Genomic DNA, 14,801 nt, shown 5'->3' on the forward strand with positions numbered 1-14,801 from the left:
TCTTCATTTTGTATGTTTGTGTAAAGGTTACAGTTTAAAGTAATTAAAATAGAAAAAGCATTTATTTTAAAGCATTTATCTGGGGCTGGCAACCATGATTTAAGTGAACTAAGCAGGGTCATACTCTTTTATTGTTATTTTCTTCAGTTACAATTAGTTATTTTATTCATGGTTGCTAAGAATTACAGTTATAAATCAAGTACAGGTAGTCTCTGGGTTGGGGACATACAAACAGGGCTTTCCTGCTCATTTTGTGCATAAATTAGCCTAGGGGGAGGTTTGCATGACTTGCAGAAGAACTCTTTTGATGTTCTGCAAGCTCTTGTAACTCTTTAATGACCAAGACAAACTCTGCAGTTGTTTCTTATTGCATATCAGAAGTTAATGAATGTCTAGGCTCAATTAATTTTTTTTTTTTGCTTTGTGATTAACTCACAATGAGGATTTTATACAGTAACTGACACCTCACTGCCTAATAATATGTTGAGACAAACATCTGTCCTAATTGCATTTATTAAAATAATGTACCTGTTTCGACTTACATACAATTCAACTTAAGAAAAAACCTACAGTCCCTATCTCGTATGTTACCCAGGGACTACCTGTATCGGCATATATGAGATATCCAAAGTAAATTAAGAATAATATACTTTACCGCACTTACCCAAAAATGTTCAGGGTAGTCTCTAAGGTTCTCTAAGCCTTGCATAACTGTTTTCCGATCTTCTTCCCATTTTCGTTTACAGAACACAATCTCTAAGAAGTACCACATCCAGCCAATTACAGGCACATAGGACAACTCTTTCTTGGCTAACACTTTGGAGCTCTATCAAACAGTAAAAGGAAAAACAATAAAGGGGAAATGTACATTTCTATTTACTGTTACAAAGCAGAAATTAATGACTGAAGTATTAAAAAATGCTGGCCCAGGCACAGCTTCCATTACTGAATCCTTCAGACTATTTTGCAACAATGTGTAATGTGTGACTGCATCAAAATAGAGAGTATATTATTTCCTCAAGAAGTACCATCAAAAAATATACATTTTTATGTGGAACCATCCACAAAGTATAAAATTACATATGTCTCATTGTATGTTGATAACATTTACACTTTGTTATCCATATCATACTAGCTTTATTATCTGTTGATCCTGCCTAAAGAATTTACTGAATTGCTACTTTCTGAAAAATAGTGACAGTGCTGTTTATTCTGCAGTGAAATCGCTGCAGCAGTACTACCCTTGGATAGACACAAGGGAGGACTGGGATGAGGTGCAGAGGACATTTGCCCCATGGGCCAGTGTGTGTACATATATACAGAGAGTAAATACTTCATAGTTTACATAAAGAGAGGACTGGGAACTTTTAGCCGCACAATCAGCTCACCTTTTCATGGCAGGGAGTTTTTTCTATGAGCTGATGTGCACCACACAATGTTGCAGGGGTACAGAATGAATCAGAGAATAAAAGTCAAGTCAAGATCAGACTGGGACTGGGACCTTTTCTAAAGAAGCTCTAAATGTAGTATTATCTTCATCCAGGCAGCATCCCCCCCCCCCCCCCCCCCCCCCCCCCCCTAGTACAATGTTCTTTTTCACACTGCAGAAAACCACAGGAAATACAGTGTACTGTGCCTGTATTTCCAAAAAGCACATTTATGAAACATGGCTTTTTTTTTTCTAATTTCTAATGTACTGAAAGTGTTTGTAGTAGAAAAGCAGTAGTGCTTTTAGTGGGCAGAACTAGGCCACAACATTGCTTTATAACGTATCCCCTATATGAGACACCCTGAACTTGTTTCCTCACCCAACAGCCATTGTTAGTATGCAAGCTTGCATTTTTGCTCTTTGCATGCATTTGTTCTTAGTCTGCAGGCGACAGCGCAAACATCTCTTTGCGAATAACAATGGGTAACCCCTTTGTCCCATGACAGATTTTTTTTTTCCAGAGGAACATCATCTAATATTTATGAGAGACTTTAGAACAAGAACTGGACTACAGAAACATAAACACTTTACTGCAACTACTTTAAATACTTGATATTTTTCTTTATGATACACTTGAGATCCCTATACAGCAGGGCTGAGGTTGGAAGACAAGGACAGACTCTGAAGCAGTGCATGTATGACAAAAATTAGCAAGTAATGACTTCATCAGTCAGATTCCTGACCCTTATTGTTTAGCAAACTGGAAGCCTGTATTTAACCAATCTGTGTTTGCCCCTACAGCAATTGAGTTCAAGAATGTGTCTTAACTGTTTTTTTTTTTAAATGTAGAAAAACCCTACAATGAGCTTCTATTATTTGCACATTTTTGGTGTTGTTAAATATACAACTGAATATTTTTTTAATATCCATCAATAAATACAAAAAATCCCTATTAATCCTGATAAAGTTTAAGTGAGCACATTACGTACGCCTGATCAAAATGTTTATGGTCTCAATACCTTCAAGACCTTAAGTAGTCCTTGATTTATTCATCAAGTAATATTTTATGATTTTGTAAAAGTGACATACACAATTGGTCTAACAAATGTTTGTTCAGAGCCTCCATATATTCTATTCCAGATATATTAACATCGTACAAACAGACAACTTAGCTTTTTCTTTTTTCTTCAGAAGGATCACAGGAAATATCAGGAAACAGATCCTAAGGAAAGTACTTCAAAGACAGTGGTAGCAATAAGGGCACCTCTTAAAGGCCGGTATTATTTAAACTACATATGATTGAACTTGCCTTTATTTCCATGGTATAAGCCAGTGCTATTTATGTTTTGGGTATGTTGACATGTACATAGAAACATATAATTTTTGTTATTAAAATTACAGAATTATCAATGGAGCAAAAGCAACATTCAAAATGGCCACCCTTCATTGTTTACTGTACCTACAAAAGGTACCCATCTGGTATTTTTGTGAATTTCTGCATAAATGCATGCAGTTGTTTAGATAACAAAGCTGATTACTTATCCTTTAATCATCATATGCCAAGTGTGAATGTTAGAGGTGAAGGTTCATGCACAATGGCAAACCAAGCATTTGCTACATGCATTGCAGTGTGCCTAAAATATTTACACTCACCAAGGATTCGAACATCAGAGGCTCAAATGATAATGCAACTAAGCATCCACTTAGCAGGAGGAGATACAAAGAACAGCACAACTTGAAACTTGATAAAAGAAATGCACACACAATATATTTTGCCCCAAATCAGTCTATATTTCATTATTGAGTAGAATATCTGATCTTAAAGCTAAAATGCAGGTTCAGGAAAAACATTCGTGTGCATTGGATCTAGCCCACACTGCATGAGTTTAATATTTATTTATATTTATAGTGTTTTACTCACCTACTCTTGGCATTCTTCATACATAAAGCAGGACTAGTGGTCTTGCATTTTAAGGGATGAGATCAGTTCCTGTGACCACAGTCAAACTTATAAAACAGGCTGTGGGGGATTTAAACACAGATGGGAGTGTGGAATAAGATAAATTTTGTTGTGTCCACGGCCGTGCGCTATTGTCCCCCCAGGATGTTTAGCAAGTAGGTCTGAGCCTGCGATGGGAGAGTGGGCGGGATCTGGCATCATGACATCACTCTGGGGGATGTTTCTTCCCCTTTGAGTGACACACGTCTCCCCGCGCATGCGCTGTCTGGATTTCGTGGATTTAATGGTCCATGAGAGCCAAAAGGTTGGCAACCATGGATTTAAATCGCCACTAGAATAAATCCAGCATTGAACCCTGTAGTGTGGGACTAGCCCCACTGCAGGAGAAAGTTTCTTCTAACCCTGGAGATCATCTTTATAATAATGAGTGTAGAAATGTTAAATGTGAAAACATTTATTTAAGGAACATGGCTAAAAGCATTTCATAAGCCTTTTAAATCTACACAAAACCACAGAATATGATAAAAACATCATGGCAGAATGGATTCCAGAGTAAATGACATAATTGGCAGGCTCAGGGAGAGAAAAAGGTTTGAATTAGAGCCCAGGTTTCACTTATATAATGTCTTTTTTTCCACCAATATCATTGCCACAACCAAAGTATAACTATTTTTTCCTTCTTATGTTTTTAGTTTTTTGTTTTCAAAGGAGGATGCCCCCTAAGTATGGATTGTAAATTAATAGAAAGTTTGGATACAAACCTAAAATGAACACACTGTGCTTATAAAGTTCAGGTTGTTCAGGTACATTTATAAGACTTTTTTAGCAGATACTCACCCCTAGAACTCCAAATCTTTCACAAAAATTCCAGCCACACAGAAAGTCAATTTCAAAGTTGTGATTAAGAACTACGATTGCATTTTCTTTGCCATATTTGGGGTAGTTTCGAAGGTCAGTATACAGAGTGCAATCAGTTGCTGACCACCATTCCAACAACATCACCAATTCTAAAAAAAAAAAAAAAAAAAAAAATTATATAAACAAACAATTAACATATCTGAAGAATGTAAGGCTTTTTTTTTGCCAGATTACCTATTTAACCACCTTAGCTCTCATATCTGTATACTCCTCATGACTCCAAAATTTCTTTACATTTACACGATATGTACTAACTTTGCCATTGTTTAACATTTTTTGTGGATAAAACGTATGTGCAACTGGATAACAAGCAAGCTAAATATGTTCACATTTCCTTTACATTTTAGGTTCAAAATTTTAAATTAACTCTGTCAATACAGAAAAAAAACTGCTAATTGTCCATACTGAAGTTGCTTTTAAAACCCTACAGTTATAGGTAGAATACCAAGCCATCCTCCCAAACAATGCACCAACACTTCCTGAAAGTACAGGATTTGTATATGTACCTATGTTTCTTCTTCATATCTGTTTTTTTCAATTAGGTATTTTATTCAGACACATTAATACATGCAAATTGGCTTTTTAGGTATGTATTCTGTTTTTCATTTACAGTAATAGTAAATTTAGCTAAATTTAGCTAATTTATTATATTTGCATTCATATTTTGATAGTTGTTTTAATTACTTTTTATATGGCCTGTATAGATTTATATGGCTTTTTTTATTTAGTATTTACATGGACTGATGAGCCTCACTGTATACTGGAGGTTTACAGCCACACTACTCAACCTTCAATAAAAAACTTTTTGACTAGTTCTGTTTTCTAAGTTTGCTTATGTGTACATAAATTCCTGTTTATTTTTTGATTTGTGTATTAGTTTTACTTTTTATTTTAGTGCAAAAAGTCAAAAAAGGTGTGAAAATATTGACCCTGTCCTGAAAATGGATAACAAAAATAAAAGAAAATGTGTGTTTTTATTAACATTTAAACAAAAAAAAAAAAAAACTGTTGTATTCATGGTACAGGTTCACTTTAATTCTTCCTTTTGAAGCACAACTTTCCTCTAAGCTAAGATTTGCTCTAGTTTGAGAACACAATCAAATGTATTTGATATATTAAAACTTTTACACCTTTCTTTTTAGAAAGCTACCTTATGTTTTTTAGAATGTTTGCAGTGTGTAAGACCAGCAAGTGCTTTTCTTTTTTACTGGAAGTAAAACAAAATGCTAATCTACAGCTTTACAGAATGCTCTTCCTGCAAAGTGTCATGGACTGGCAACATATTAAATGTGCAGAATACAACATGCAGTGTCAATTTTGCACTGAGCAATTGAATAAGAAAATAGTTTTCCCATAAAAATGTAAAAGTACAGAAGAGATTTCTGAGTGTTTTCTATGAAATGCTTAGGACATAATAAACACACTTAAATATACGAGACAATTATACACTGCATAGTATGCTACACAGGTCCCCAGTTACACAAGCTTATTTTCCCCACAGGCAATATAAACCTTTCGTTCTTGTGAACTTGTGAACAGCCAAAGGGGAAGGTTACGCTGGCACATCTTCATCATGCTATTGTTTGTTTATAGCTTATAAAAAAAAGCCAAAAACAGACATCTCCAGCTATTAAAATGAAACTATAGTTCTACAAAATCTGATCAAAAGTACTTTTCTGATTGTAATCTTCTTTTTTAAAAACCTTAGCTTCACATGTGCAGCTCAGCGTAAGATGCTGGAATTTGTCGGGTACCCTGCAATCCCCCTGGGTAGGTTGCTGGGACTGAATGAACATCAGCCTGGCTTGGCAGGTTTAAAGGTAAGAGGTTTAGTTCTCTAAAGGGTGAAAGCAATAATGGTCTGGCAAACTTTTCATATGCTTTTTGACAGCTAAATTTGTATGGGAATTGGCATAACCAGGAAAGGTACACCTATAATACACCTAAAATATTATAGGCAGCCATTGCTGACCTCGATTTTTAACAATGTTAGTTTGCTGGCTGACATGCTGATGCTTTGCAAGAACAAATATATACACAAGAAATGATGATATTTTTCCACACTCATTTATATTTTGCTTGTTCTGAGTCTAAGATTCAAAAGTATTAAAGCAGACCTAAACTCACATTATGCATTTTTATCTAAAGCCCTATTACTGTTGCCAACTAGGTAGCAAAATTTCTCAGTGTAGCCTCCTAAATAAACTTTATCCATCAATATATTCAAAGGATTCTCCTTCTCTGAATGAAACAACATATTTGTTAAATGTTCCCCTTGTTCACCAATAAATCATAATTTTCAATTGCAGCTATACAGGCTCTATGATTGGAACTTTGGTAGGGGATGTCTGCAACTTTTGAATCTTCCAGCCAACATCTTGTTAGGCAATTTCTAGTTGGCATATTCACATAATCAGAAGCCCTGATAGAATTTTTTCCCCCCATCATAAACTTAAGGAAAATTACTGACATAACAAACCGTTCTGCTGCCTGCTGATTACCTATGAAAAGTTTATTTCCTAAGCTTAGGTCCACTTTATGGCAAGAATCATATTTTTCTATTACATATATAGAAACACTGGGGAACAATTTTGAACCAATTTTTTGTTGACATCAATTTTAAGCTTATTTACACTAAAATATGTATGCTGATTCTTAAAGTGCAGTTTGTTTTCTTGTTTTTCTCTACTGCTCTACTCTCTAATGTGATTACTGTAGCGTGGAATTGTATAGGCTATTCATTTACATGCAAGTCATTGTGGTCAGAGGTTGTGCGCTGCTCTACGTAGCAAATAAGCAAAATTTATTTTTCTACTTACACACGTATTTCTGTTCTTTCAGATCATGTCTGGCTTTGCTGTTTCTCGTCGTAAGTGCCTAAACCACCCTGATTCATTTGGTTATATCTGTGGCAGTTTCACCATTCCCAGTCAAAGGGCGAACATCAGCAAATTTGTAGAGCAAGCCTACTTGGCATATTTCAAAGTTAAACTTGGTGATCAAGACAAGTCTTGGGCCCCTAATAAGGTGTGCAAACAGTATGTTGAGGGTTTACGGATGTGGACAAAGGGAACACGTGATAAGATGCTATTCTGGTATACCTATGGTTTGGCGAGAGCCAGGAAATCATTTCAGTGACTGTTACTTTTGTATAGTGAAAACTTCAGGATATAACAAGAAAAATAAATGTAACAGAGTATCCTAGTCTGCCATCGGCTATACGCCCAGTGGCTCATTCAGTTGAAATCCCAGTGCCGGTTGTCGTTACACTACCCTTTCTTAAAGAACATGATTATGGTGATGAACTAGGTGACAACAATGATGAAATATTTCATATTGAGGAGGACTCTGTTCGTAAGAGATTTGATCAGCATGAGTTGAGTGATTTGGCACATGATTTGGGACTATTGAAGAAGGCTTCAGAACTCCTAGCATCAAGACTGCATGAGAAAAACTTACTTGAAAAAGGAGGGAAGGTATTGTACTTTCGAACCAGAGAAATTGCATTTCTGCAGGACTTTAGAACTGACAGTGGCTTTGTGTATTGCCATAAAATACCAGGTTTAACCTCCCTAGCGGTAACCCCGTGTGTGACTCGGGGTAGAAAAAAAGTTGCTGAAAGCGGTAACCTCGAGTCACACTCGGGGTAGGTAAACCTATGGAAGGTAATAGTAAATACAGCCTATTCCGTCGGTGTCCCGCGTCGTCCATCGCCGCAATCTATGTGTTCTTTATTCTTCCTCCGGGTGGCTTCTGCACCCAATGAGCCACCAGGGAGTTCCCAGTGACGTTGGTGCATGTGTATGTTGCCGGCGGGGCGGGAAATTCAAAAACCATTTGTATTGCATTCAATGCAAAATAACCGTATTGAATGCAATACATTGGATTTATATGTGTAAAATCAGTATATTGTTTTCAGGATAATTTATTTTACAGTATATATAATAGTATGAGTATAATATGTATTTTTTTCTATTCTTTAAAAAAAAAAAAAAATTAAAAAAAATTTTTTTTTAAATATATAGATTTTTTAATTTTTCAATTGATTATATTTACATGATTTTGTGTTTGAAACTTTATTATACTTATACTATTATAATATACTGTAAAATAAATTTTCATGAAAAACAATGTCCTGCTTTTAGACATATAAAACCGGAAAGAAATAAACTGATAGAGAGGTTAATGGAGGAAATGGGAATTCCAATCTATAATGCAACTGAATGGCAACTATTCATTGATAGCTCAAAGCGGAGCATAAAGTGTGTCCTCCTTCACAATGGCAATATATTTGGGTCAGTCCCAATTGGCTATTCAGTTTCTTCTTGTGAAGAATATGCAGTTGCAATATCACCAACACAATTGGGCCATCTGTGTTGACCTTAAAATGGTATGCTTCCTTCTAGGTAAGCAACGCGGGTACACCAAGTATCCCTGTTATCTGTGTATGTGGGACAGCAGAGCTCGTGAGAGGCATTGGGTGGAATCAATTTTAAGCTTATTTACACTAAAATATGTATGCTGATTCTTAAAGTGCAGTTTGTTTTCTTGTTTTTCTCTACTGCTCTACTCTCTAATGTGATTACTGTAGCGTGGAATTGTATAGGCTATTCATTTACATGCAAGTCATTGTGGTCAGAGGTTGTGCGCTGCTCTACGTAGCAAATAAGCAAAATTTATTTTTCTACTTACACACGTATTTCTGTTCTTTCAGATCATGTCTGGCTTTGCTGTTTCTCGTCGTAAGTGCCTAAACCACCCTGATTCATTTGGTTATATCTGTGGCAGTTTCACCATTCCCAGTCAAAGGGCGAACATCAGCAAATTTGTAGAGCAAGTCTACTTGGCATATTTCAAAGTTAAACTTGGTGATCAAGACAAGTCTTGGGCCCCTAATAAGGTGTGCAAACAGTATGTTGAGGGTTTACGGATGTGGACAAAGGGAACACGTGATAAGATGCTATTCTGGTATACCTATGGTTTGGCGAGAGCCAGGAAATCATTTCAGTGACTGTTACTTTTGTATAGTGAAAACTTCAGGATATAACAAGAAAAATAAATGTAACAGAGTATCCTAGTCTGCCATCGGCTATACGCCCAGTGGCTCATTCAGTTGAAATCCCAGTGCCGGTTGTCGTTACACTACCCTTTCTTAAAGAACATGATTATGGTGATGAACTAGGTGACAACAATGATGAAATATTTCATATTGAGGAGGACTCTGTTCGTAAGAGATTTGATCAGCATGAGTTGAGTGATTTGGCACATGATTTGGGACTATTGAAGAAGGCTTCAGAACTCCTAGCATCAAGACTGCATGAGAAAAACTTACTTGAAAAAGGAGGGAAGGTATTGTACTTTCGAACCAGAGAAATTGCATTTCTGCAGGACTTTAGAACTGACAGTGGCTTTGTGTATTGCCATAAAATACCAGGTTTAACCTCCCTAGCGGTAACCCCGTGTGTGACTCGGGGTAGAAAAAAAGTTGCTGAAAGCGGTAACCTCGAGTCACACTCGGGGTAGGTAAACCTATGGAAGGTAATAGTAAATACAGCCTATTCCGTCGGTGTCCCGCGTCGTCCATCGCCGCAATCTATGTGTTCTTTATTCTTCCTCCGGGTGGCTTCTGCACCCAATGAGCCACCAGGGAGTTCCCAGTGACGTTGGTGCATGTGTATGTTGCCGGCGGGGCGGGAAATTCAAAAACCATTTGTATTGCATTCAATGCAAAATAACCGTATTGAATGCAATACATTGGATTTATATGTGTAAAATCAGTATATTGTTTTCAGGATAATTTATTTTACAGTATATATAATAGTATGAGTATAATATGTATTTTTTTCTATTCTTTAAAAAAAAAAAAAAATTAAAAAAAATTTTTTTTTAAATATATAGATTTTTTAATTTTTCAATTGATTATATTTACATGATTTTGTGTTTGAAACTTTATTATACTTATACTATTATAATATACTGTAAAATAAATTTTCATGAAAAACAATGTCCTGCTTTTAGACATATAAAACCGGAAAGAAATAAACTGATAGAGAGGTTAATGGAGGAAATGGGAATTCCAATCTATAATGCAACTGAATGGCAACTATTCATTGATAGCTCAAAGCGGAGCATAAAGTGTGTCCTCCTTCACAATGGCAATATATTTGGGTCAGTCCCAATTGGCTATTCAGTTTCTTCTTGTGAAGAATATGCAGTTGCAATATCACCAACACAATTGGGCCATCTGTGTTGACCTTAAAATGGTATGCTTCCTTCTAGGTAAGCAACGCGGGTACACCAAGTATCCCTGTTATCTGTGTATGTGGGACAGCAGAGCTCGTGAGAGGCATTGGGTGGAAAGGAATTGGCCTCCAAGATCTGCCCTAAAACCAGGTTATCCAAACATTCTACATGAGCCACTTGTTGATAGAAAGAATATTATATTCCCACCTCTGCACATGAAACTGGGTCTGATGAAGCAGTTTGTTAAAGCTTTGCCAACTGAAAAAGACTGTTTCAAGTACCGCATTTTGGCATTTCCTAGCCTGTCATTTTAAAAAAAAGAAAAGGCTAGTGAGTTTGATAGATTCGGCAGCTCATCAAACATTTCATCAGGCCAATGTCAGAAGTCGAAAAGAATGCTTGGTTATCATTCAAAGCCATTGTCAAGGACTTTCTTGGAAACACACAAGCAAATAATTACACAGTAATTGACAAGAAACTCTTATTAGAGAGCTACAAAATGCTTGGCTGCAATATGAGCATCAAGGTGCATTTTCTGCATAGCCATCTTTCTAACTATGTACATATGATGGCTGACTATTGTTGGAGCATTCAGCGGTATTGTCCTACACAGAACACTCCAGGAAAAGCTATAAGCATACATTTTTACCTTAACCACTTACCCGAATAATTTTCAAATGTTTTACTTTAAAAAAACGTCGGAGTAACAATAAATCCTTAGTATGAACAAAATACATTTAAATAAACAGTACATTCAAGTTATTATTTCATTATATTTTCATTGTATGTAAAATTTGTATGTTTTTTGACAAAAAATGGAGGGTACCCTGTATCGTAAAAACTGGATGTGATAGCAAAAAACTGGGGTCATTTCTGGATTCACCACCCAAAAATTAGTAAAAAAAAAAAAGATGTAAGATCTAACTCAACAAAAAATGCATTCCCCAGTGTAATCTATTTTTTTCATATTCTTCATTCATACCATATTCTTATCTCGGGCAATTAGAACATTTTGGAGAGTAAACGTATTAGTCTTTAAGTGCCATCTTTTTTATGCAGCAGACCACCCATAGTGTTATGGATGAAAAGGAATACATCTCCCCTACTAAGGTCAAATATTTAGCTCCTGCAGAGTGACAAGTTAGATCTGCAAAAAATCAGAGCAGTACAGTAGTATGAATCGTTCACTCACATGGACACTTTGTTAGCCCACTCTCTAAATGTATCTCCAATAGAATATAATAGCAGTGGACTGATAACTATTTTTCTAGCAATAGAAAACCAGACTGCTAAATATGTTTAGCAAGTGGCAAGTCCCCTAGCAGTATGATGTTCCAGATAAAGATGGTTTCAATTAAGTAGGCAAGGTAAAAAGGCAATGTATGTGTGCAGTTGTAAAATTCTTATTAAATGATATCCCATATCTAAATAATTGTTACTCTCTCTTGCAAAGAAGTGGGCATTTTATGGCCCAGATGTGTTCGTACTGTATTTCCTGTCATCTGCAGAAAATCAGAGCAGTACAATAGTATAAATCATACACTCACATGGACACTGTTAGCCTGCTCTCTAAGGGCCTAGGTCAATCATGTGCAACCATGCATCACCCAGAGTAGGAAAAAAAGTAGATCCCACATTACATTTCCTAATATCTTTGTATTACAGTGGAGGCCATGTGTCCATATGAGGAAGAAGAACTTGTAGTCACAGGAAGCAGGTGGTGAGAAACTGTTGGATCTCAGGCTTTTATTAGAAGGTATTAGGAGGTCCTGCAGTTGCTGTAGGTAATCCAACATGACTGATTTGAGAATTTGCTTTGTTTACTTTGCTTTAGTTGTGCATTGAAGTATAACAACTATTTTGTAAACCAGGTTTATACTGCTATGTTTGCCCCCGACACCTTTGTGTATCTTTGGGGCTACATTTTAGGTTGTAACCTAAGCAGGGCAGAGGGCTCACATGTTGCCTTTCAGAGAGATTTTTGACATGCCTTTATTGTGTACTGAAATAAGGAAAAATTTCCCTAAAAAAGGACACAGATGGTATAAAAAAAAAAAAAAAAAATGATTTTTACCACATATCTACTCTAATAAAAAAAAGTTTGGGGGTTTACAGATAACAGGAGTAAAATATGTGGGCTTCCATTGCTACCCCAGTATAACATACCTAAGTTTAACCTATATGATCTCCACCCCTCGGTATGTATTTTCCTAATATATCACTAATATCAATATTCACTTTAATATATTATATCAACAGGAATCATATTGTCTGAACTTTGCTTCATTCCCTAATAGCATATATTACTGCCGCCTATTCTTCACACATCTATTTATGTCAACACCACTCACGTGATCATCACTATTTACCGTCTAAAAGTAGGTTTATTTATTCCTTTTGTTACAGTTACATAGTAGGTTAGGTGGAAAAAAGACATAAGTCCATCAAGTTCAACCACTAGGGAAATAAACATATCTTAGATAAAAAAAAACCCTATAAGACATAGTTGGTCCAGAGGAAGGCAAAAAAACCTCTGGTACAATTTGCTTCAACAGGGGAAAAAATGAGGCAATCGGATGTTCCCTGGATCAACAGTCACTGTTTTTTTTATTTTAAAGCCTTGATTATATATATATATATATATATATATATACACACACACACACACAGGGTGATCATATCCCCCTTAAATGTCTCTTCTCAAGGGAGAATAGCTTCAGTTCAGCTAATCTCTCCTCATAGCTGAGCTCCTCCATTCCTTTTATTAATTTAGTTGCCCTTCTCTGCACTCTCCAATTCCACAATGTCCTTTTTGTGAACTGGTGCCCAAAACTGGACTGCATATTCCAGATGTGGTCTGACCAATGCTTTGTACAGGGGCAGGGTTATGTCTCCATCTCTGCAGTCTATTCCTCTTTTAATACAAGAAAGGACTTTACTAGCTTTAGATATTGCAGCTTGGCATTGCATGCTGTTATTAAGTCTATGATCTATCAGAAACCCCAGATCCTTTTCCATTTCTGACTCCCTCAAATGTATTCCCCCTAGACAGTATGAAGCATGCATGTTCTTAGCTCCCAAGTGCATAATTTTACATTTATCCATGTTAAATGTCATTTGCCACTTGGCTGCCCCAATCAAACAGTACATCCAGGTCTCCTTGTAGATTATAGGCATTCTGTATGGACCTAATTCTATTATATAGTTTGGTGTCATCTTCAAACACAGAGATGGTACTTTTAATCCCAAACGCTATATCATTTATAAAAATTTTAAACAGTTCCTAACACTGAACCCTGTAGTACACCACTAATAACCTTAGACCATTCAGAGTATGAATGATTAATTACAACTCTCTGAATGTGATCTTTAAGCCAGTTCTCTATCCATTTACAGATTGACTTTTCTAAATCTATTGACCCTAACTTGCATATTAACTGACTGTGGGGTGCAGTGTCAAATGCTTTAGCAAAGTCCAAGTACACTATATCAACTGCTCCCTACTATAGTACTATATCCCTGTACTAAAACTATCTTGTATGATGCAAATGATACAGTAATGCCTGAACATTGATCATCAAATATGTTTATACCATTTACCAAACTATGATATTAGTACCCCATTACTATTACTTGTTTTAGTAACACTTTGCTTTGCAGGATTTCTGCAATACAAAGTCTGAAAGGGATTTTAACCATTCTTCACTTAGCCCAATACTGACCTACATAGTACTAAATAAATATCTGCAAAGTCTCCCTTACACAGTAGGAACACTTTATGTATGGTCACAGAAGGATAATGCAGGGACAATACCTGGAAAATATTATGACATGGTTTGCTTTATTACAGCGGTTTGATTGTTCGAATGACCTTTTAATGACTTTGCAAGCTGTTTTTAAAGTACACAGCAGTGGTGTAATGTTATCTAAAGTTGTACTTGAGCTTCAGGCTGGTGGCTTTGCTTAGGCTGAGATAACTTCAACAGTCTACTTGTAGGCAGGAGGAAGCACTTCCACAGTTTCCTACACCAAAGAAATTTCACACTGTAGCTAGACACAAGGTTAGAGGCTGCTGATTGAGCTGATCAAGAACCACACAGGTACTCAGATTTACATTACTGTCATAACTCAGAGCTAGCATACCAGTCCAGTAAATTGACCCTGGATATTATATCAAAGATAGTGCTGTATTTCCAGAAAGCAAAAAAGATGAAGGCATTGTTAGGGGGAGTATGATGATTGCATCACTAT

At 36.2% G+C, this 14,801-nt stretch overlaps 1 protein-coding gene across 7 annotated transcripts in view; it reads right to left on the bottom strand.

Annotated features, from left to right (window-relative positions):
- Nucleotides 1-14,801, bottom strand: part of AGPAT4 (1-acylglycerol-3-phosphate O-acyltransferase 4) — a 57,320-nt gene that overhangs the window by 10,551 nt on the left and 31,968 nt on the right. For all 7 annotated transcript variants that reach the window (XM_072409054.1, XM_072409052.1, XM_072409057.1 and 4 more), the window contains 2 exons: nt 4,227-4,396; nt 665-826 (listed from right to left, as the gene is read on the bottom strand). In XM_072409054.1, the coding sequence (XP_072265155.1) occupies nt 665-826; nt 4,227-4,396 (332 nt within the window). The remainder of the gene's footprint in view (nt 1-664; nt 827-4,226; nt 4,397-14,801) is intronic.

The sequence above is a fragment of the Pyxicephalus adspersus genome, chromosome 4, assembly GCF_032062135.1.
Source record: "Pyxicephalus adspersus chromosome 4, UCB_Pads_2.0, whole genome shotgun sequence".
Lineage (NCBI taxonomy): Eukaryota > Metazoa > Chordata > Amphibia > Anura > Pyxicephalidae > Pyxicephalus > Pyxicephalus adspersus.